The 25098-nt window shown below is 39.3% G+C and overlaps 1 protein-coding gene across 1 annotated transcript in view; it reads left to right on the top strand.

Moving 5' to 3' along the window:
• The first annotated feature begins 2503 nt into the window (after positions 1-2503).
• LOC104912506 overlaps positions 2504-25098 on the top strand; it is a 42808-nt gene continuing 20213 nt past the window's right edge. The window contains exon 1 of the mRNA XM_010716318.3: positions 2504-2606. Coding sequence (XP_010714620.1) covers positions 2541-2606 — 66 coding nt within the window. The 5' untranslated portion in view covers positions 2504-2540. The remainder of the gene's footprint in view (positions 2607-25098) is intronic.

Genomic DNA, 25098 nt, shown 5'->3' with positions numbered 1-25098 from the left:
AAAAATAAAATAAAATAATAATAATAAAATCTTACATTTACAAAGCTCTCTAAGAGAAAATAACCAAATTGAGCCAGTTTTTAAAAGACAAAATGTCTCAGCGTGAAGTCATATGGTACGAAGTCTTAACAATGTTTTGGGAGTGTGTGTGGTCTCTGAAGCTGGAAGTGCCTTTGGCTGTCTATACGAATATAATGCTTTTTTTTTTTTAATTCTTCTTGGGAGATCTGGTAACTAAATTCATGTTGCTTCCACACTGAGTATTGTAGAGTACCAAGTAGGATTGTGCTTGTTGTTGTGTATCTGAATAAATCAAAGGTCATTGAGACGCTGGAGAGTAAGTGTCCTATCCTCTTGGAGACTAGGGTGAGATTACTTTTTTAATTCCCTGTTTGGTAACCAAGACTAATGACAATTACTTGAGACAAATCACAAATTTACTTAAGACTCAGCAGAATTACAACAGTGAAAGCGAAGTGAAAAGGAGAAAAGATGATCCAGCTATGGTCTCTGATGACAGATGTGGTCATCCAGTGGTGTTTATACCTTTTTATAATCTGATTCACATATATTCAGTCTGTTGTTCTAGGATCTTCCAGGGGAGGGGCTGGGCAACACCTCAGTCTCTCACAGGTGATCCTGCAGGTGACTGCAACATCTTCTTTTCCTGCCTAGTTTTTGAGACATTAACTCAGCCCATGTCTCTTACCACAAGAAAATTAAATTTGTTGTATACTTAATACTATCCATCGATAGCAACCAAGGTGTGCTAGGGAAGAAGGGAGTGATTTGTTGAAAATAAAATGAAGATGGAGATGAGTAATTAAGACAAGATTGGGAAGATCTAGTGTGAATTGATATTGCCAGAAGTTGAGAGCATGCTGAAAGGGAAGTAAGGGTAGCATGAATACAGATTATAAGAGAGACATACAAAGAAATAAGCACTACATCATGGATGTCCAATCTCTTGGCTTCCCTGGACCTCATCGAGTGATGAGGAATTATCTTGAGCCACTTTAATAATATTATATAACTGACAAACCTTGTTCTACATTTTTAATGTTTCAAAAACAAAAATTTAAAAAGGGCCACTAAAACTCATGAGATATTTGGCTTTGTTTTTGTGGAACTAATACATCACTGGTTCATTGAAAATGTTTGCACTTCTTAGTGAGCTCTCAAGGTGTTTGTTCATCAAAGTTTCACTCTTGTCCTTCACCCTTAAAAACAGCTGATCAGAAATACATGTACTTCCAAAAAAGTGATGACATGGATAAGGTGTGATTGTGAAGCAAGGGATATTTTTCTTTCATCAGAAAGGTCTTATTAAAGTCTAGTAGAGAGACATTATCAGATTTTCTTTCTTTGAGTTGAATGTCTGATTGCAACTCTGTATATTCCATTTGAAAACTTGCAAGTAATGTATTTGTATCAACTGAAAATGTAGTTGTAAATATATGGAAAAAAGATGATGATTTTCTAAGCAATCTTTAAACCTTTTGACAAATACCTTTGTCAAAATGAAAATCAAGGCTGCATATTGTTCACTGTTCAAAGGACTGTATATAGCCAATATATCAAAATGCATACAATTTTTTGCCTTAACACTGCACTGTGCGCTCCACTCTCTCCCTCTGCCCCACCTTGTGCTGATTTCAGCCCCAAAAGTGCCCATCACACACTGATTGTTTGTTGTTGCTGAGTGATGGGCACACACTTGGGGCCAGGCTGGGCCACACAGTGGGGGAGAACGATCACCATGATGGTATCAGGAAGGAGGGAGCAGGCCACAGGATGGGTCTGGGCAGGGCTGCATGTGGCCCATGGGCTGTGGGTTGGATATGCCTGCTCTACATAAAGAAGTGTTGCAAAGTCTGTTTCTCTATGCTTGAATCAGACTTTGAATCTCAGATGGTGTCCTTATTTCATCCAAATGCAGGAGTGAGCTAAGCTTACCTGCTCCTTTTGTCCTCCGTTTGACCATCTTTTTTTTTTTTTGAATAGCTATCCAGTGATTTGGCTGCTCATTTGTTTCTAAATTGGCTTCTTCAGTGGCTGAGAAAATAGTTGTTCTTGAACAACTGAAAGGTGCCCACAGCTTATTTATAGGGAAGCGTTTGGTAGGAGCAACAGGTACATGGGGAAAAAAAAATGGTCTTTAGCTTTTTGTACAGCAAATAATTTTGGAAATTAGTAGTTATTAGTGCCATTTTCCTTCTACTTATCTGGTTCATGCTGGGAGTTGGTTAAGATTCTAGTCATTTTGGAGATGGAGGTGCCTCTTAGTGAAACCATTTTCTAAAGGTATTTAATAAAGTTTTCAACTATAGAAAGACAGAAACCACTTAAAATGTGGAAATACCTAACTTTAAGTATCTTCTGATGTTAAGAAAATGTTATTGTCTTCAGAACTGAAGCTAGTTGGAACAATGACCTAAATCTGTATTTTCACAGCTCACAAACACTTTTACTTCTCCTATTATATTTCGTAATCTTTACAGGAATTAGAATATTTACTGGAAAAACATAGTGTTCAAGAAATGAATTTCTTGAAGGAGAAAAAAGAGAAAGCTCTTTCACATCAAGATCATTACAAGATACTTCAGGTAATTTCATTTCATTTCTTGCAATATGCTTGTATTTTCAAGTGTTCTGTGTGAAGTATGTTTATGTTGAACTAATCCTCTCAGTACCTACAGGCCTGCTCCAGAATTTGAAGAATTTTTAGGGTCTTCAAATCAAAACTTAATTTTTACGTTAGCAGGAATATAGGTTTAATAGCCTGCATCATGCATCAAGTATCTGTCCGTTTCTCTATTGTTTTCAAGAGCAACAGATAAAAAGTCATAACCTTTAACTTGTTAGGAAAACTCGTGTATTTTGTCTTCTGGATATGGTCAAATCAGATTAGAGAACAAAAGTGAGTCATGTTTCTAAAAGCTGCAAGTTAAAATGAATTTCTTGAAGCTTGTACTGCTTGTAATGCCAATTGCTTTTGTCTTTCTTCTTTGGCTTGTACGACACAGAGGACAATATCTGTGGCACACACTGAATAAGTTTGGCAGATACAGAGTACAGATGTGAGTGAACTTTTTTTTATGGTAGAAACAGCCAATTATTAGTTCTGTTGACTTTAAGAGTGTGGTGATGATTCTGGGATAGTTTTGTGACAGGTTAAGACAGTTAACCGAAATTATTCTTGAGTCCTGTGCTATGAATGTGCATAAATTTGGAGACCTGGAGTATTGCATCCAGTTCTAGGGCCTCTAGCACAAGAAGGACATGTGGAGTTGATCCAGAAAAGTGCCACAAAGATGGTCACAGGGCTGGAGAACCTGCCCTACAGGGACAGACTAAGAGTTGGGACCCTACAGCATGGAGAAGAGAAGGCTGTGGGAAAACCTTATAGTGACCTTCCAGTATCTGAAGGGGGCCTACAGAAAAACTGGGGAGGGACTTTTTAGAAGGGCATGTAGCAACAGGATGAGGGGAAGTGGCTTTAAACTGGAAGAAGGTAGTTTTAGACTAGATACTGGGAAGAAATGAGGGTGGTGAGACACTGGAACAGGTTGCACAGTGAGGGAGGCTGTGATACTCCCACCCTGGAGGTCAGGCTGGATGGAGCTTTGAGCAATCTGGTCTAGTGGGAGGTGTTCTTGCCTATCAGGGGGGGATTGGAACTAGATGATCTTAAAGGTCCCTTCCAACCAAACCATTCTATGACTTAATTCCTTGTGTATGTTTATTCTAATATTTGATGGTAACAATTGTTGTAAATGATAGATCTAGCATGTAATACATCTGAAAGAGCATTACTTCATGCTGTTTTATACTTCCTAAATTAACTGACTGTTAATCACAGATGCCAGAAGTTTCAGTGTATTTTGTATTTGCAAAAGGTGGTTTGGAGCCAAACCAGAGTGATCAGATCTTTAAAGCAGGTAATGTTTAGATAAGACTCGTTGTTGCTATTGTTGTTGTGAGTTTGTTGTATTTAGTTCTGAGAAGATTTCATTAGTCTGACTTTGACAACTTAGCCGGTTATTTTTTTTGTGATTTCATAGGCTTTATTGGCTTTGCAGGTCTGGTTTGGAGTGATTTCATTGGATGATCACAGGGGCTATTTTTCCAGTATTAGTCTCAGCTTAAGTTTTCCCTACTGCCCTACTGATCAAGATGTTGCTTTTTGTTTTAAAGATTTTCCAATCGTAGACTGCTTCTACACAGTGGCAGAAGTGTGGGGGTAGGACTTAAAGGTAAGCTTTAATGTTGTTAGAAAGGGTCTTAACTTTTTAGACACACATTTTTGCCTTCTCTCTTGCAAACAAATACAAAATACTTGGTTTTTGTGAGAAGTTTTGTCAGTCACCTTATCATTTCATGTTCCATAAAAATATGGGAAACTCCCGGGACTTTTTTTTTAAATACATTTGTGTTTCTCAGAGAATACAAAATAGCAAGATGTAAATATGGAGTTTTACAATTTTAAGATAAGTAGCAGAACCAGAATGCAGACTTCATCTTTTTTGTTCAATAAGTTTTTCCACTTCATTCTCTGAATTCTTTTTAGTTTTATAAATAATAGGTGCTTGAAGCTCTGGAATTCATTAGTCACTTGATCATGCTTTTCTTCAATTGTAAATATTCATTCAAGAAAAGCTATGAATTGTAGTCATAGTTTAAAACTATCTTGCAGCTATCTGTACCATATGAAAGCAATTGAATAGGAAGATAGAATAACCAAATCCTTAGAGTTTGAAGGGACCTTTAAATGCCATCTAGTCTAACTCCCTGCAGAGAACAGGGACATCATAGCTAGATCAGTTTGCCCAGGGCCTTATCCAGCCTCATTCCAGGGATGGGGCATCAACCACAATGCTAGGTAACCTGTTCCGGTGCCTCACCACTCTCACTGTAAAAGATTTTTTCCTTATATCTAACTTAAATCTACCTTCTTTGAGCTTGAAGCCAGTTCCCCCAGTTCTATCACCACAGATCCTGCTAAGGAGTCTGTCCCTTCTTTCCTATATTTTCCCCTTTAGATACTGAAAGGCTGCTATCAGGTCTCCTTTCAGCTTTCTCTTCTCCAGGCTGAACAGCTGTAGCTCACTCAGCTTGTCCTCATAGGAGAGCTGTTCCATTCCACACATTATTTTAATGTGCTCTAATAGGTCCGTGTCTCTCCTATACTGAGGACTCCACATCTGGATGCGGTACTCCTGGTGGGGCCTGACCACTGCAAAGTAAAGGGGCTGGAACACCTTCTTTGCCCTGCTGGCCTATCTTTTTTAGATGCAGTCCAGGATGCAAGGGCACATTGCTGGCTCATTTCTGGCTTCCCATTCACCAGTATCCCCAAGTCTTTTTTCAGCAGGGCTATGCTCAGTCTTTATATTCCCCCAGTTTGTATTGGTAATGAGGGTTGCCTTGCACCTGGGTCAAGACCTTGCACTTGGATTTGTTGAACTTCATGAGGTTCACCTGGGCCCACTGCTCAAGCCTGTCTTTGTCCCGCTGAATGGCATCCCATCCCTCTGGTGTGTCAACCGCTCTTCATAGCTTGGTGTGTTATCAGCAAACTTGGTGTTAATGTCATTGATGAAGATATTATAAGAATTTCGGCTCCAGCGCTGATCCGTAGAGGACACCACTCATCACTGATCTCCATCCAGACATTGAACCATTGACCACCACTCTCTGGACTTGATCCTGCAGCCAGTTCTTTGTCTATTGAGCAGTCCGCCCATCAAATCCCCATCTTTCCAATTTGGAGAGAAGGATACTGTGTCAAAAGCTTACTGAAGTCCGGATAAATGATATCAGTGGCTCTTCCCTTGTCCATTGATTGAGTGACACCGTCTTATAAGGCCACTAGGTTGATTAAGAGGGATTTGCCCTTGGTGAAGACATGCTAGTTTTCTGTATCACGTCCCTGCCTTCCATGTGCCTTAGCATAGTTTCCAGGAGGATCTGTTCCATGATCATCCCTGGCACAGAGATGAGACTGATAGGTTGGCAGTTCCAGGGGTCATCTTTTTTACCCTTCTTAAAAATGGGCATGATGTTACCTTTTCTCCAGTCACCAGGGGTTTCACGTGATTGCCACCGCTTTTCAAATGTCATAGAGAGTGACAAGGATATAAGCAGGTTTTTGGGAGATGAGTTTTTATTATTGCAGGTTTCTTTATAAATATCTGGAAAATGTATATGCAAACATAAAAGATATTCTGGTAGATTCACAATGAATACTGAAAGCCTTCATGATACATTTCAAACCTGTCACATGAACAAGAAAAGCAGAAAGGTGTTAATAAGATTCATGTAGAACATAGTAGTTCCCTTCAGCTTTAATATGATACTTTAGATTAAAAGAATCTCTCAGTTTTTATTATCTGTTTTCTCTTAATCCTGTTAGCAAGTGGCATTCTCTAATTTACAAATCATAAAAGGAACAGTTGGTTCGGGAAGAGAAAATAGTGCTTGAGTTCTAGCCTAAGTGGGAACTTTAATTATTTGGTCAGATTGTTTAGCTGATAAGACTTATGATCCTTGGTCTAGTGGCAGACAACAGTTTTTGATGATTCACTAAGAACTGGATCATGTTTTTCCTCTGCTATTTCTTTGATTTACCACACACTTTTGAGTACTGCACTGTAGTTGGAAAACTGCAGTTGTGGTTATGCACATTTTTTTCCCATCGTCAACAGTTTCTGGAAGTTAAGCAGGCTCATTTTATTTCACAGCACAATGTACTTGATGTAGTGTGATCTTTCTTTTCGAAATAGAAGTTAGTTGCCAAAAGAAAGTATATTCTTCTAACTTAATAGATCCATAGTTCTTTTTTGAACTTACTGAAGATGTTTTTGTTTGGAATCCTTTGTTTCTGTTACCCATTTTTGTTTAGGGAACATCTCTGCAATTTTTATTGCGACAGTGACTTCAGTTTAATAATATTTCTACTGCTGCAAAAAGTCATGATTAAAAAAATTAACTAGTTCAATACTACTATTTCATCTTGAGTAATGTTCTTGTGTGTAAAGAAGCAGATCAGGTAGAAACCTTATTTAAGTAACATTTTAGAAAGGTAAGAAAGCCTATGCTGAAGAAAATGTTGATGAATTAGTACATAATTATGCAAAGATTGTGCATTAATTCTTAGCTGGAATTAAATTGCATGATAATATAAGTACAATCGTTGTTCTTATTAGATGATGTTTCATCTGTTTATTTCTGAAGCTGTTGATTTTTGGGGATTCTTTTCATTGAGTTTCCATTAAATCTGACATTTAAATTATAAAGCCTAATATTATGAGGGAAAACATAGTAGAATCTTAGAATGGCTTAGATTGGAAGGTACCTTAAAGACCATTTAATAAAGGAGAGATTGGTGGCCATCTTGGCCATAGTGGCCATGAAATGGTTGTATTTAAAGTAAGTGATAAGAGGAAAACTGCCACCAAAATCTCAATGCTGAATATAGCGAGAGTAGATTTCAGGCTATTCAGGGAAGTTGTTAATAAGATCCCCTGGGAAATGTCTTTTGGAAGCATTGGGGTCCATCAGTGCTGGTCAATTTTAAAATTCCACTTTCTGCTCTTGAGAGCACAGAAACAGGCAATTCAAAAATGCTAGAAGTCAAACAGAGAGGGCAGAAGGCCAGTTTGGCTAAACAGATACCTTCTTTCATAGCTTAGGTGGAGAAAAGAAAGCATATGGCCACTGGAAGCAAGATCAGGCAACATGGGGAAGTCTGCAGGGATTCTGTTCACAGTTATAAGGAGAAAATAAGTGCGGCCAAAGCTCAGTTAGAGTTGAAGCTGTCCAGTACTGTGGGGACAGTCATAAGGTTTTATTTTTGAATTCCTTAACAACAAAAGGAGGACTAAGGAGAGCATGGCTTCTTTACTTGATGAAAACAGTAATCTCATAAACAGAGACCTAGACAAAGTAGAGATGTTTAATGACTTCTTCACTTTTGTCTTCAACACTGATGATGGGCTCTGGCACTTCAGATGGCCTGAGTTAGAAGACTGTGACTGAGGTAACAATCAATTCCCAGACAACACTGAACTTGCATGGGATTTACTGCTCCATATGCATGCATATAAATCTATGGGATTCATCCAATAGAATTCATCCCAGGGTACTCAGAGAGCTGGCCAGTGTCAGCATGAGACCTCTCTCAATTATTTTTCAACAGTCTTGAGAATGTGGATAGGTCTCATTTGACTGGAAGCTGGCAAACATTGTTCCAGTTATCAAATTATCCAGGTATCATGGGTTCATGAGGAGAAGGTCCTGTTCAATTAAGTTAATTTTGTTTTATGACAAGGTCACACATCTATTTAACCAAGGGAAGCCAGTTGATGTAATCCCCTTGGATTTCAGTAAAACTTTCGTTACTGTTTCTCACAGTATCCTTCTGGACAAAAGGCTTAGGCTAGACAAAAATGTAATGTGCTGGGTGAGCAATTGGTTGATGGTTTAGGCCCAAAGATGCATAGTAAATGGTGTTACATCAGGTTGGCAGCTGGTCACTAGTGGGGTTCTCCACGACTCTGTTTGAGGGCTAGTTCTATATAATCTTCTACTAAATGACTTGGATGTAGGATGAAGGGTGTTTTAAATGAAGTTTGCTGACAGTACTAAATTGGGAGGAGCAGTTGACTCTATCAGGAATGGAGAGGCCTTGCAGAGAGATTTAGACAAATTAGAGAGCTAGCCAATCACCAACTGCATGAAATTTAACAACAACTTTCTTCCCCTCTAAAAGAGGTTTGGGGGATCTTGACTGACAGTAAGTTCAACATGAGTAGACAGTGTGCCCAGGCATACAGAAAGACCAATTGTATCCTGAGGTGCATCAAGCATAGCATTGCTAGCCAGTCAAGTGAAGTAATTGTCCTATTCTACACTGTACTGGTATGGCCTCACCTTGAGTACTGTGTGCAGTTTTGTACACCACAGTACAAAAAGGACATAAAACTATTGGAGAGTATCCAAAGGAGGCCTGCAAAGATTTATCAAAAGCCCTGCTTTAGTTGGTGAAGGGTCTAGAGGGGAAGATGTGTGAGGAGCAGATAAAGTCTCTTGGTTTGTTCAGCCTAGAGAATAAGAGAATAATGGGAGACCTCACTGTGGCTTCCTCATGAGGGTGAACAGAGGGGCAGGTGCTGATCCTCTGGTGACCCAGCAATAGCACCTGAGGGAATGGCATGAAGCTGCAACAACGAAGGTTCAAGTTGGATATCAGAAAAAGGTTCTTTACTGAGAGGGTTGTCAGGCACTGTAACAGGTTCCCAAGGGAAATGGTAATTGCATGGAGTTTGCCAGAGTTAAACAAGCATCTGGACAATGCGCTCAGACATATGGTCTCATTTTTGGGTGGTCCTGTGTGAACAGGAGTTGGACTCGATAATCCTTATGGGTCTCTTCCAACTTGGAATATTCTGTGATTCTATGACAGGGTATAATAATGCTAAAAAGCACACACACACACACACACACACACACACACAAAAAAAAGCATAGCTATAGCCTGTTTTGTGTTAAAATTTCATTCAATTTTAAATAACTCCACCTTAACTTCAGTTCATATTAGAATAGGAGGATAGAAAATACTCTAAGCTGCAATTAAACAGAACAGCTGAATTCTGAATATACAGATTCTTCTGTTACTGGGAAGTTAAGCTGTAAAACAGTTCCTCTTCTTGAGCTGGCTCTGGAGGTTTAGGGATGACTGGCATACCTAGATCATGTACACATGGAAAATACCATACCATTTTGCTGTCTTTTCTATTTCTGTACTATTAAACATAAATGTTTCTGTGCTTGCACACTAGCTGTGTTGAACCACTATAATTAATTTAGGCAATTTTAATATAATATACCTTTGGTTTACATGGAAATTGAGTATCTAATTTACATAACGTTCTTCATAAATATCCCAAATTTGAAAATGTTAATGTTTTTGTACATAAGTCACTCTGAAAGTAATACCTCTTTATTTCCACCGAAACTACAACAAATACAAGAGCACAGTAACACCATGTGATAGAGCAGATTCTTAGCTACAAAACACTGGTTTTCAACACAATTACCACCATTATTGTTGGCATGAGTGATGAATAAGAGCCTGTAGGCTGTGCTTCTAAAAAATCTGCACCAGTGGAGGTGACCTACTGTTGCTGTCACCACTGCTGAAACATGCCATCTCTGGCTTGCTGTGCTCACATCTACTGTTTGGTCTCCATAAACATTCAGCAAGCATCAGTAAACATCAGTAGGTGTAGTTCTCTCCACTTGGAGGAATTCAGTGACAAATCTTTCCTTCGTAGACACTTCCATGTCAGATGCCATTTTGCACTGTCCCTCTGCTGCCATGTGTTGCATGGCAACAGAATGTAACAGAATATTATTGGAAAGGTTCAACTTCTACTGCCACACGCTACCAACATCCACCTCTGATGTCATGGGCCAACATAATAAAATGGGAGGCATTACTTTCAGAGCAGCCCTTAGTAAGTTCACAGATGACACCAAGCTGGAAAGAAGTGTTGATCTGCTGGAGGGTAGTAAGGCCCTGCAGAGGGATCTAGACAGGTTGGATTCATGGGCTGAGGCCAATTGTATGAAGCTTAACAAGGCTGGAAGTGTTCAAGAAGCATGTAGATGTGGACTTAGGGACATGGTTTACTGAGCATGGTGGTAATGGGTTGAAGGTTGGACTGGATAATGGGCTGCACTGAGTGAAGATAAATAGTCTTGGGCCACGTATAATTTATAGATCATAGATCTATATTGCTCAGGTTGGAAAAGACCTTCAAGATCATCAAATCTGTATAATACTGCTAATTATGTAAGTAACAAAACTTATTTTTATTTTTTTTAGTCAAAACATAAAAGAGAGCAACAAAAAACAAAACTAGTAACTCTAGAACTCTGTGTCAGCTTGAGTCCTGTTTGTGCTCAATGCAAAGTATCAGACAGTATTAATATAATTGTTGTGAATACTTGATCATCCCTCATTTGAATGCACTCTAATAGGTTCACATCTCTCCTATACTGAGGACTCTGCATCTGGACACAGTACTCCAGGTAAGACCTCAACAGCGCATAATAGAGGGATAGGATCACCTCCCTTGACCTTCTGGCTACGCTTCTTTTGATGCAGGCCAGGATATGGTTGGCTTTCTGTGCTGCAGGGGCACACTGATGGCTCATTTGCCATCCACCAGGATAGCAGGGGTTGCCATGTCCCAGGCGCAAGACCTTGCACTTGGCTTTGTTTGCTCAAGCCTATCTAAATCTGTCCAGATGGCATCCTGTCCCTCCAGCATGTCAACCATACAACACAGCTTGGTGTCATCCACAAACTTGCTGAGGGTGCACTCAATCCCAGTGTTGATGCCATTGATGAAGATGTTAAAGTGATCTCAGTACTGATCCTCTGGGGAACACCACTCATCACTGATCTCCATTCAGAGATTGAACCACTGACTACCGCTCTCTGGGTTCAAGCTCATAACCAGTTCCTCATCTGCTGAAGAGTTCACCCATCAAATTCATAACTTTCCACTTTGGAGAAAAGGACCATGTTAAAGGCCCTTATTGAAGTCCAGATTGAAGACATAAGTGTCTCTTCCCTTGTTGACTGATGCAGTTAACACCATCATAAAAAGCAATACAGTTGGTTAGAGATGACCTCCCGTTGGTGAAGCCATGGTTATCCCATACCACCTCCCTCTCTTCCATGTGCTTTAGTGTAGCTTCCAGGAGGATCTGCTCCATGATCTCCCCAGCACAGAGGTGAGGCTGACAGGTTGGTAGTTTCCTGGGTAATCCTTTCTACCTTTCTTTTTCCAGTCACCAGGGACGTCACCTGACCACCATGACTTTTCAAAAAAATGACTGAGAGTGGCTTTGTGACTGTGCCAGCCAGTTAGCTCAGTACTGTGATGCATCTCATCAGGACCTGTAGACTTACGGACATTCAGGTTCCTCAGGCAGTTGCAAACCTGATCTTCACTTACAGCAAGAAGGGCATCATTCCCCCAGTTCCCACCTTCTTAATCATCCACTTGATGGTTATGTGTAGAGCAGTCACTAGTGAAGACTGAGGGGGAAAAAAAAATATTGAGTACCTCAGCCTTCTGCTTGTCTGTTGTTACTAGCCTGCCTGTATTGTTTAGAGGACTCCTGACTTTCCTTTTCCAAAAGGGTTTATCTATAACCCTTTCTTATCCTTCTTTGTACCCCTTTCCAAGTCCAGTTCCAGATGGCCGTTCTAACCTCATTCCTACACAGCTTGGCAGTGTTCCTGTACTCCTCCCAGATTACCTGTTCCTGCTACCATTACCTGTGCATTTTCTACTTGTCCTCTGGTTTGATCAATAGGTCCCATTTCCTCCATGTTGGTCTCTTGCCTTCCTTTCCTGACTTCCTGCACCAAGGGATGGAGAGCTCTTGGGTCCTAAGGAAAGCTTCCTTAAAAATCTGCCAGCTCTACTTCACTCCCTTGTTCTTAAGGACAGATTCCCAGGAAGTTTTGTTGACCAACCTCCCTGAAGAGTTTGGAATTTGGCTTTCCTAGAAGTAAGCTTCCTGATTTTACTTTCGTATGTCTGATATTCCTCAAGAGCATGAACTACATTGTCAGTATAGTCCTGGCAGTCTCCAATCCTGATGTCACCAGTCAGTTCACTTGCATTGATGAGTAGCAGGTCCAACATTGCATCCCCCCTGGCAGGATTGTCTATTACCTATCTCAGGAAATTATCCTTAATGCATTCCAGGAGCCTCCTGGATTGCTCACAGCTCACTATGCTACTTTTTCAGATGATGTCAGGGTGGTTCCCCAGCAGGATGAGCCTGCAAAGATGACACCTCTTGCAGATGGAGGAAGAAGGCTTCATTACCAGTCTCTGCTTAATCAAGTGGCCTGTAATATAGTAGACCCCAACTACAGAGCTCCCTGTTGCCTGTCTCTAACTCTATCCCACAGACTTTGAACTTGCTCTTGGCCATTCTTCATGGACAGCTCTTCACACTATTCTTTCCCTGATGTAGAGGGTAATGCCTTCTCCCCTCTTTCCTTGTGCGTTCCTTCTGAGCAATTTGTAGCTGTCAGTAGCTACATTCCAGTCATGGGAATCATCCTACAGGGGTTCAGTGACAGCAACTACATCATAGTTTTCCAGTAGCATGATGACTTCTACCTCTTCCTGTTTGCTTCCCAAAAAGTGTGTGTTAACATAAAGGCACTTCAGCAGGGCAGCTCATCTTGTTACCTTCTTTGAAGATAACTCCTTAATTCCTTTTGAAATATTTACCTTTAGTCTACCTGTTGCCTTCATCATCGTAAGAAGCAGCAGATTGCTCTTTGTCTCTTCAACCTAACTGTGCTATGCCACACATTACTGACAGGCTTGCTATCACCCTCCTCTCTCTTCAAATGTACTTTTAATCCCTGTTAATGAGCCTAGACAGCTCCTGGGTCAGATTCTCCCTTCCTCCCCCCCCCTCCCCTTTTTGACCTAGGTGGACCCCATTAGCAGATATCAGGCCAGGTGCCAAGTAAGCTGCCCTGTGGTTGAAAAAGCCAAAATTCCTGCAGTTGTACTAGTCTCTTAGCCACATTTTTTATGAGAGAGGTTTTCCTGGTCCTCTCAGTACTTCTTGCTGCCACCTGTAGTCCTGCACTGCCCATTAATTTCCCAGTCTCCTGAAGTCTCTTTTTATAGCCCTCAGGCTTCTCTCAGTTACTATCACCGTCAACCTGAACTATCAGTAAAGGGTAATAATCAGAGGGGCAAACCAAACTAGGGAATCTCTTAGTCATGTCCCTTACCAAGGCCCCAGAGAGGCAGCACAGTTCCCTATGGATAGGGTCTGGTTTACACATGGGGCTTTCTATTCCTCTCAGAAGGAGTCATCCATGACAATTACTTTTCTTTCCTTTTTGGTGGAGGCAGTCTTGAGGCATGGAGTCGACCTTGTTGCCCTAGACAGCCTCCTTGAGTTGACCTACCACATTCCCACTTACCTTTCCCTCAGGTTTTAAAGCCTTAAACCTGTTTCATAAGGGCACCTGGAAAGAGGGTGGGTAATGGGGGGAGGGGGTTCTTGAAATGTTGAGTGGGGACCTGCTTCTATTCCTCTGCATCTCTTAGGTCTTCTCCCCCTTCCTGGCAGCAACAGGGCAGGGGATCCACCACCACCACTGCTTGGGGTGTATCACTCAGTTGAGGTGATACCCACCTTTCTCATAACTGTGACAGGGAGTTGCTCCTCCAGTCTACTTCCTGCTTACATTTCCTGATACTCGTTGATCTTTCCACCTCCTCTTTGAGCTCTGGCACCAGGCTGAGCAGATCATCCACCTGCTCACACCTCACACAGCTGGTGTCTCTACCATTCTCTGGTGTCAGCAGCAGGCTCAGGCACTCCCTGCAGCCAGAGACCTGAACAGCTGCATTTCCGAACAGGCACATGGTCTGGGTAGCTGTGTTCTTTTTACAAGGGCTTTCTGCCTAGTGGAAACCATGATTAGATTTGTTGTGTAGGAGGCAGCCAATTGGTGAGCCAGACCTCCAACTGGAGAGGGATGCTCACCCTGCCTATGCAGACTGCTGCACCATGCTTTCAGTGACATACCACAGTCTGTTTGCAGTGCTCCTGTAGAAGCCTCTGCTCCTGTCTCTGCCCAGCCATGTCAGAGCCATTACCACGTGGAAGGCAATGGCAGCAGCAGCTGCTTGCTGAGAGGAATTGTTTCTTTGCGTAGGCGATTCCTTGCTTCAGTCTGGAATGTGACTCCACCAGAGCTGTGTTTGCAGAGAACTTAGTCAAACTTATATTTTCAACAGCATTTTGGTGCATTTTTCATGCTTACATACTTGGAGAAATGAAGATGCATAACAAATTTTAGAATGATAGTTTGGAAACAACTTTGAATAACTGTCCCTTCCTTTCCCTTTAATTGCTAAATCTTCATATTTGCCACATAGCTTTTCAATAAGCTCAGAAGAGTCACAGAATGCATCTTAATATTTTCAATCTAAAATTCATACATTGAAGCATTAGAGATTATTTACTATGCAACTAACAAGTCAAGTTTGTATAATACTTTACTTTTATGTAGCAGTTTCAATTTTCATTTAAACTGTCATGATTTTCTTTTTGGAGTGACTTATGATAACTTATTCAAATTGAACATGCAAGAAATTCCTTACTAGAATACAGTGAAATTATCTGCTTCCAGGGAGATTTGGCTCTTTTTGCTTCCGTCTTCCTTTCCAACATATATTTTGTGTTCTTCGATATTGTTATAATTTAGTGTGACTATATTGACTGAGAAAAAAATTATTTAGACCTAGCGGGATTTGGTCAAAAATGCAGTGAACATTTCACATGGGTAAAGAGAATATGTTAGCTATCCTGTAAAAAAGAAAAAAAAAAGAAAAGAAAATTCTGAATATATTTCATGAAAATATGCAAAAACTCTCAACAGTCTAGTCACATTTGCTCTCCTTCTTATATCAAAGTACTCTGTCTTTAGTTGCATATTCTTTTGAGAGCAAAATGTTTATTAAATAAAAATAGCAGCCCTTAGCCCTTTTTAGATGTTGTAATTCCTACGATGGTATTTCAAAAACTGTCAACACATTCCTATTCTGTCACCACCAGTTACATTATCTGTATACATTAGATAACATTCACTGACATAGCTGATTAATCTTTCATTGCACAATAGATACCCAGTAGTATTTTTCAGGAAAGAAACAATTTTTAATTTGATTTTCATATGTATAAATATATTTAATATATATTTGCAACTCAGGTTTTTAAATATGGCCTCAAGTCTTTTAAGTAGCTTTACATGTGCTTAATTATTCTGCATACATCCAGTTGAGGATGGTTGTATTTTAAAAGTATTTTACACTTTTTGAAACACTTCTAGCCCAGAGCCTTACTGTAAGCATTGTCTATGCCCCCCTATATGTTTCAAATATATAGTATGCTAAAGCTTTAAATAAAATTCAGTCCCAGTGCTACAGTCTTTAAAAGTCTATGCACATTTTGCTTCATCTTTATACAGTGAGTAAGTCATGAGCTTGTTTCTGCATCCCTTCCAGCTGACTCGTAGAAGGGAACTGAGGGATTCTTGAATTCACAAAGACAACATATATATGGTCTTAGTTTGTGGAAGTAGAGGAGGTGATATTTGCGTCCAAATTGAAATCTGTGCCTCTTCTTGTCACTTTTTAGCAGCAGGAGGACTCTGACTGCTGCTCTTTCGTCTATTTTGTCCTCTTGATTTCACTTGGATATAGTGTGATTTCTTTTCATTTTTTTGATTTTACTTTACTTTTCTGAAAGTGCATTAGATTAAGTAGAACTGTGAAGATGGTTACTGTTTTCCAAATGAAGAATTTCAGAGATAAAGCATGGATTTGTTAGGGTTACAGGAAAGAAGAGTGTGAGATGGAAGAGTATAATATAGAAGAAATATAATGGCAAAGTAATAATGATCTGAAGAGTGAGTGAGTGCTAGGTACAGAAATGAAAAAGTCAGTTACTGTCTCAGTTATGTGTATGCAAGTCTTTGAGGGAAACACATTTCTCAGTGGGATACAGTGGGAGAAGGAAAGACAAATTAGATTTTACTCATATTAATTCTGTTTGTCACTTTGCCTGTCTTTGTTGATACAGGAGGAAAATTTGTTGGCAGTTGTCCTTCAGATCTTTCTTTAAGAAAATTTTTCTGTAAAGGGACCCGACACTTGTCGCTATTGAAACTCATACAGTTTGCCTTGGCTTATTGATCCAGTCCATTCAATCCCCTCATCAAGATCATTAATAAAGATGTCAAATAGGAGTGACCCCAGTACTGAGCATAAGATGGCCTAGACCACATAATTTCATAATATGTAATTGTTAAAATGCCACAGATCTGTGTGTTTTTAAAAAGCTAACATTGTAATAGCTTTTGGCTATCTGTGAGTAACTTAATGCAGTATTGATAATTGCTGTCTTTTTCAGAGTATATGATATATTTGATATATCTGATATGTTCTAGTTTAATTAAAATTTTGTTTTTGATTATTTGAAGACTTTCCTTAGAGGAAGAAAATAGATTAAATATATCATCCTTTTAATAGGAAAAAGATTAAAATCAAGCTCTATTTCCCCCTCTTCCTTGGGGGAAGGGAGAAAATTCTCTTGAGAAAGGAGTTATGCTTTTACTTAATTATGTTAGTGTTTCACAGAAAGTATAATAGAGGATTCTCTATAGACTTGTGTCTGTTTCTATTAGGTCACAACCAAAAAATATAAGTTAGTACATTTTACAGTTTTCACATAGGAATACTTTTCAGCTGTCTAGGTTTATACGTTAGGCTCCAAAGAATGGTTTATTTTTTTTCCAAATACTCAAACTTCATTAATTATTCATTATTGATTAATTATTCATTAATGATAAAGGAACTAGAGGTAGCTGCTGCTAAATAAGCCAAGTCTCCTAAAAACAGGTTTAAGGACTGAATACTGTTGTTTCTTCCTGGATGTTTTATATATTGCTTTCCCGTCTGAGTTTAGCATCTCTATATATTTTTAAGTGGGATTATACCTGTTTACTGTTGAGAAGCGGTAAAAGAAATAACTGAATAACCGGGCATCCACTCATCAAGCAACATGAGAATTAAATCAGTTTTCAGGGATCCATGCTGAATATGGGCCATATGCAAGTACATGCACCCTAACAAGCAAGAGGAACTGTATACAGTGGTTAAACTAATGTTTAAATAACTGCAGTGTTTTGGGATTCTTTGTGTGGCTAGATATATGTTATAGATAGTGGATATTAGCTCTTTAGAAAGGCAGTCTAGAAGGGGAGGTGAGGTTGTCATTTATAAGAATTAGCAGCTCAGACTACAGAGTATTTGAGAGGACAGCCCACAGAATTTGAGAGAGCAGAATTTGACGTAGGCGATACCTGACTGATGTCACTCTGGGAAGATCTTTATCACAGGAAATATATATCATAGGAAATATATCATATATCAGGAAAGTCTGATTACTGGAGGAAGATGAAAAGGATGGTTTACAGATTTATGGGTTTACCAGCCTTTTGGACCTTGGGAAATGCATGGAAGAAATGCCATTGGCAGCCATTTGGGGCACGTGAAGAAAGTGACTGGGAATAGCCAGTATAGATTTATCAAAAGGTATTTGTGCCTGGCCAACCTGGATTGCTTTTTGTGATGAACCAACTGGATTGTGAATGAGGGGAATGCAGTGAATGCTTTATGTTGACCTCAACATGGAGAAGGGAGGGCTTAGAGGAAGCCTTCTGGCAGATTGTAGAATCACAGTGTGGCTTGGATTGGAAGGGACCTTACAGATTGTCTATTTCTAACCTCTGCTGGGGGTTGCCACAGATGTCCAAGAGCTGTGATGTCAGAAAGATAGAGCAAGACAGGTTCTACTAAGGCACACGGCAGGAGGGTGAGTGATAATGTTTGTAAATAGAAATATAGGAAGTTAGAACTTGGTGTAAGGAAAAAAAAAATATGATGAAGGTAAGGATTAGAATATTTTAACCAGTGATGTTGTAGAACTTCTATTCTTGGAGATTTTCAAGGTCCAACTGAACAAAGTGGTTTGCAGTCTGTGTTTATCCTGCTTTCAGTAGGAAGATCAACTTGATGACCTCAGGAGATCCTTTCCAACCGGAATGATTGTGTGATGTTGTGATTTAATACTTTGATCATAAACCAAGAAAAATAAATGTCTGTTCCGATTCAGGAAGGTCATAACTGAAATCCAGGGGATACTCCCTGGACTAAATTATTTGGAATATTTTACTCCAGTCTAACCTAGCTCATTGCCAGAAAACAGACATTAGTAATTATGGGCAGGGCCAGGAATGTCTGAACCAAAAATCTGATTAATTCAGTATTTGAAATTTTATACTAATCAGAATATCAGTTACTGTAAACTTAAATTTCTGTTGCATAAAATGTAACACTTTTGGTCTTTGGAAACATTTGTCTTGTTAAAATAGGAACACATACAATGCAATGTATTTATGTTCTATGAGATTTTACAGTAAATGAAACACAGTAATTTGGAATGTAGAACTGCAAGAGTATTTCACTGAGTTACACAACAAAAAAACAAGAAGGACTTATTGTAAAATCTGTGAATCTGTGGCTTGGGGTTCTTTTTTGGGACTGTAAGAGATGCTTCCTTCCACATTGGATTTTACTGAAGTTAAGTAGCAAATGCTTTCCTTTGGTTTCTGAAGTTCTCTTTCTGTATTTTAAAATAAAATAGATTAGTTCTGCTTTTTCAATTTACTTGTTGTCTCTTGTGAAGGTGTAACTTGTATTTTGTCTATTTTTTCCTACATGGCTTTGGTTATTTAGGAATTTGTTAGGTATGTATAGCAAATAACCAACTTTGGATTTAAATCTCAACGTTGACATTTTGCTAGCAATTAACTGTGTGCAAGGGAAATATTGGAGTTAATTGTAGCTGCATTTTGCATTCTGGCTTGGGCAGTCTGATCTAAGTGTCGAGAGTTCTATTTCATTTCTTGATCCTTTCTTTTTTTGAATGATAGTGTCAAGAGAAGCGTATCTTATCTTGCAAATCAGCTGAACAAAGCTGTCTTTACAAAGCCTTGCTGTCTTCTTGACATTATCCCAAACTCCTTAAATCAATGCTTAGATTCCCAAACTGTTCTTCATTTTGTCTTCTGATCTACACAATTCTTGTCACCTTTCTAATGGAACAAATACAACAGCTTGATGAAAAGATGATTGTCTCTTGGTTGATCTGCAAGTTCTGTTAATTTGTCTATCTTATCCATCAATCTTATTTTTCGTCAGCTGTCCTCAGATTTTTACACATAAGTTTTGTTTTTGAGGATGCTAGAGAATTGGTATAGTTCAATATCAAATGTCTAATGCATCTACTTCTTCACAAAAAGAGCAGAGGAGATGATTTGCATTTTTTTTTTTCTGCAGATATTACTTGAGATCTCTAGAAGCAACTCTCTATATATTGTTGTCTTCTAACTTTCATGGTAGAAATTGGTCTTCATTCAGTGTTGTCTTCAGCTTGTTTTGAACTATAGTATTTGCCAGGGCAATTAATACATTTGATTAGACAGTATTATTCTTACTGAAATAAATTGTGGAAAGATGTTGGGAATTAGCAGGATGGAGGAACTTGCAGCACTCAATAAATATGGCAGACACTTTGTGTTGGAGCAGTTTTGCCGCACAGCTGTTGTTTGGCTGGTTTTCAGAGAGCATGTCTGATTTGTAAATAGATTTTGGAACACTAAAAACATTTCATGATGGAAAAGGAGTTAAGATTGGCAGGAGAAGTAGTATTCACTTTCTGAACTTTATATTGAGATGACTGTGATACTGACCTATTCCCTCGACACTTTTGAGTACCTCGAGTTAGGGTCCACGTATGTCCAGTTTTCTTAAGTATTCCCTGGCTTGATCCCCTTCCTCTGAGGACGAGAATTCCTTTCTCCACTGCAGACTTTCCTCTTGGGGATTCCTCAAGGCTGGTCTTACAGTTAAAGTAAGGCTCTTAGTGCCTCTGCCTTTTCCATGTCCTGTGTGACATCATCTCCTTTAGCAGGTGCATTTCAGCAGTGATAACAGTGATGTGAAAGACAAGCCACATTTTGGATGGCTATGCAGATTTTTACAAGCACAGTGTGCAAACTGTTGTTCTTTGTTGGTGAAAATGCATAGCTAATGTTGATGACTATGTTGAAAAATAGTGTTCTGTAGCTGAGGCTTTTCTCTATTAAATAGTGCTCTTTGTATCTGTTGTAGTTTCCATTGAAATAATTAGGAAGCGTTATTTTTGGAGCAACCTCCATACTTGCAAGCGACATTCTTGTCTTTGATACCTCTTGTTAGATTCAATTCCAGTTTAGTTTTGGCTTTCCTAATTTCAGATAATATGTAGAAGGTGTATTCCTTCCACATTATCTGTCCTTGATTCTGCCCTCTATACGCTCCCTTTTTTTTTTGTTTTCATGCTTTATGCATGCATGATCAACCTTACTAGTGATAACTGAGGTGAAGGTGGTGTTAAGTACCTCAGCCTTTTCTTTGTATGTCCAGCTTAACCATCATTTTCTTCTGACAGCATTCCTGGGTTTGTTGTCTTGCGTGCTCTTCCTCCTTGGCTTTCCCTTGGTATTAAGTCCCATTATCTTGATTATGTGGGGAAGTACCAAAGCATCAGTAGCATAAGATGCCCTCGCACAGCTCTAGCTCTATTCCTAAGAACTATCTACCTATATTGTATTTTAGAAGCCTTATGGCAGTCAGAGGAGGCTTCCTGAACCAACTGTACTTTGCCATTTACTATGTCATACAGTTTTGCCAACAAAATGGTTATTAATACTAAGAACACATAGTTTACAGATTGTTTAATAAATTCTGCTTCTTACTTAGGTCTTTTCTCAGTTAACATTCTCAGTGGAGAATCTCTATATCCTGTAGAATATATGTGTAGATATAAACTGTAGTAGTTTTTTCACACAATATTCATGTATTAAATGTAAAAAATTTTCAGTATATATGGCACGTGCTTGAAGAGTTTTTGCAGTTTTTTGGGGAGTACAATTTTCATAGTTTTGGGTATGTACAGGCACTTGCATACTATTCCTTTTACATAGTCTTTCACATATAATAATTCATATTATCTCCCAGAAGACTGGTCCATTGATAATCACTCATCTCTAGCTCAGCCCAGTTTTAAGTAAGCAGCAAATGTCTTCACCACCATAATAGGAAGTTGCTCGTGAAAATTTGCTCGGTAACTCACTCCATTATTTACTTCAAAGAGTTCTGTCATTGTATACGCCAGGTAGCAATTTTTTTTGTATAAATTATAGTATGTCTTTGATTCCTGTGGTGAGCTTAAAGTTGTGCCTACTACATGTTCTGTTGGTTATATAACGGGATCTGAAATGCTTTTTTTTTCCTTCCAGTAACAGTATTTGTTCTTATATCATTAGGCTTCTATCTGCTTCTTTCACTAGCATCCTGACAATGTGATCAAAGTGAAGATCTTGTAGACCTGAAGGCAATCCTGTATCTTACTTAAGGAAAGCTTACATTATTTAATCAAGCAATCTTTATCTTATATACAATAGCACACTCTAGTGTGTATATAATTAGACGTTTCGGATTTATTCTCACCATGTTTAACTTAATGTGATTTTGTTCTATTGTGTTCAAAAGATTTTTTTCCCTCTATTTGAGTTATAAAAATATTAACAGAATCATTATGATATTAAATATTATTTGTTAGTTTTAAAATTGATGCTTTGGAAGAAAAATAGAATTGATAACTTCTGTGAAAAAGGAAAAGGCATAATGGAGTAATTGAGTCAAATATGACAATTCTTAGTGATTTAATAGTATACAGAAAATGGGAAAACACCTTGTAATTTATTTGCATCTAGGGGCCTACAGTTTGCTATTTTAAATTACTACAGAAGTTAGGAGGAAAGAGAAACTATCACTTTTGAAGATACTGACTTGGACTTGCAAATAGTTCTGGAGATACATAGCCTTACAGGAGCTAAGCAGTCAGCAACTGGCTTGCACATAGAATCATTACGATTGGAAAAGATCATTAAAATCATCTAGTATAACCATGAACCCCTCACCATTATGCCTACTAAATCACATCACTCAGCACAACATCTACACATTTCTTGAAAATCTCCAAGGATGGTGACTCCACTGCTTCCATGGGCAGCCTGTTCCAATGCATTACTACTATATCTGAGAAGAAATTTTTTTGTAATAACCTGAACTTCCTCTGGACCAGCTTGAGGCCATTCCCTCTCATCCTATTGCTAGTTACCTGGTAGAAAAGACCAACCCTCACCTCACTCTAACCTCCTTTCAGGTAGTTGTAGAGAGCAGTAAGGTCTCCCCTGAGTCTCTTCTTCAGACTGAACAATCCCTCTGCTTCCCCTCATAACTTGTGCTGCAGATCTTCACCATCTTTGCTGTCTTTCCTAAGGCATACTCCAAAGCCCGGTTTCTTTTGTAGTGAGAGCCCCCAAACTGAACACAGTACTCAAGATGCTGCCTCACCAAGGCTGAGTACAGAGGGATGACCACCTCCCCACTCCTGCTGACTACCCTATTTCTGATACAAGCCAGGATGCCATCTATCTGTTAGACCACCTTCACATACTGCTGGCTCCTGTTCAGTTGGCTGTCAGCTAACATCAGCATCCTTTTTCAGCTTGCAGTTTTCCAGCCACTCTGCCCGAAGCTGTAGCCATGCATAAGGTTGTTATGACCAAAATACCAGTCGTGGCACTTGAGCTTCATACAGTTGGCTTCAGCCCATGCATCCAGCCTATCCAGATCCCTCTGTAAGGCCTTCCTACCCTTCAGCAGATCAGCACTTCCTCCCAACTTGTTGTCATCTGTAAACTTACTGAGGGTGCACTCAGTCCCCTCCTCCAGATCATCAATAAAGATGTTAAACAGGATTGGCCCCAGTACTCTCCTTTGAGGATCACCCCTAAAGACCAGTTGTCGGCTGAATTTAACTGCATTCACCAATCTCTGGACCTGGCTGTCCAGCATGGTTTTTACCCAGCAAAGAGTACCCCCTATCCGAGTAATGTGCTGCGAGAATCTCCAAGAGAATGCTGTGGAATACAGTGTAAAATGTTTTACTAAATTCTAGGCAGACTATGTCCCTGGTCTTTCCCTCATCCACTAGGTGGGTCACCTGGTTGTAGAAAGAGATCAGCATACTTGTAGTAAATAATACTCTCTTCAAACTGTCATAGACGTTGGCTGATGCGTCTGAATGAAGTAAAGCTGATTTCTTACTATTAGTTCTTTCCTATAAATTAATTTCCTTTACTTCGGGGTGTTTGTAAAGAAAGTCAGTACTGTTAAAATGTGTTAAATGGGATCTTGGTGTTGCTGCTCTAGCTTCTTTTGTCACTTCCCATTTGGCATGTGACTTTGGACAAGTTTCAAATACTGGAAAACTTGACAAAATTATTGTAAGAAGACACATTCCATTTTTTTTGCTTTGCATCTTGATTTGCCTGGCGGTGCTAGTAATGGTCAATATATTTATGATGGGAGCAGCCATAAAGGTGACTAGAAGTAATGGCTTCGAGCTACGCCACAGAAGATTTAGGCTGGATGTTAGGAAATACTATGTCTCTGAAAAAGTGATCAGTCACTGGAATGGGCTGCCCAGGGAGGTGGTGGAGTCACCGACCTGGAGGTGTTCAAGGAACTTTTGGATTTTGTGTTGAGTGAGAGCTATTGGTGATAGGTGGATGGTTGGACTTGGATTATCTTGTAGGTCTTTTCCAACCTTGGTGTTTGTGTGATTCTGTGATTCTGAACTTGGCCCTGGAATCACAATCAGCAGGAAATAACTGCTAAAATACTGGCAGGAGAAAATATCTCCCAGGCTGAGGACTGCTAGGTTGGGAACCTGACCTGTGAACCAGGAGCGAATGCTTGAATTGTACCTCTGAAGATGGCCTCCTTCAAAGTGTACCTTTGAAGATGGCCTCCTGAAAATGCCATCAGAAAGAGTAGCACCAAGGAACTTTTATAAGAACTTACCATCTAAAAAGCAGGAAGTAGTCTGGGAAAAGTAAAATTTTGCCAGAGAATTGGAAACCTCTTCTAGGGTTTGTCTCAGGTGTAACAAATTAGCAGCATCTCTTGTTTACTCTAAGAAGCAGTGTCCTATGCTCTCTTTCATCTCTATGATCTAAAAATTTTCTTTCTAAAGTGGAACCTTTGTCTCAGAATTCCCCATATTGCAAACTTTTCTTATCCTCAAGATTTTCTAGGCAAACTGAGCCTTTGTTGTGGAGGCCTAGGTGACTGCAAACTCTGTGATGCTGGTGGTCTTCAAAATGCGATTTTGTTATTTATTTGGTACCACTCCTGATCCCATTTTCAGGCATCAGTTTCTTCTGAAATAGTTTTTCACACTTACACTATTTTGAGATCAATCTTCTTAGTTTAGGCCCCTTTGAAGTTA

Source organism: Meleagris gallopavo, chromosome 1, assembly GCF_000146605.3.
Source record: "Meleagris gallopavo isolate NT-WF06-2002-E0010 breed Aviagen turkey brand Nicholas breeding stock chromosome 1, Turkey_5.1, whole genome shotgun sequence".
NCBI lineage: Eukaryota > Metazoa > Chordata > Aves > Galliformes > Phasianidae > Meleagris > Meleagris gallopavo.
The sequence above is the reverse complement of the archived record's forward strand: the minus strand, read 5'-3'. Positions and strand labels throughout refer to the sequence as shown.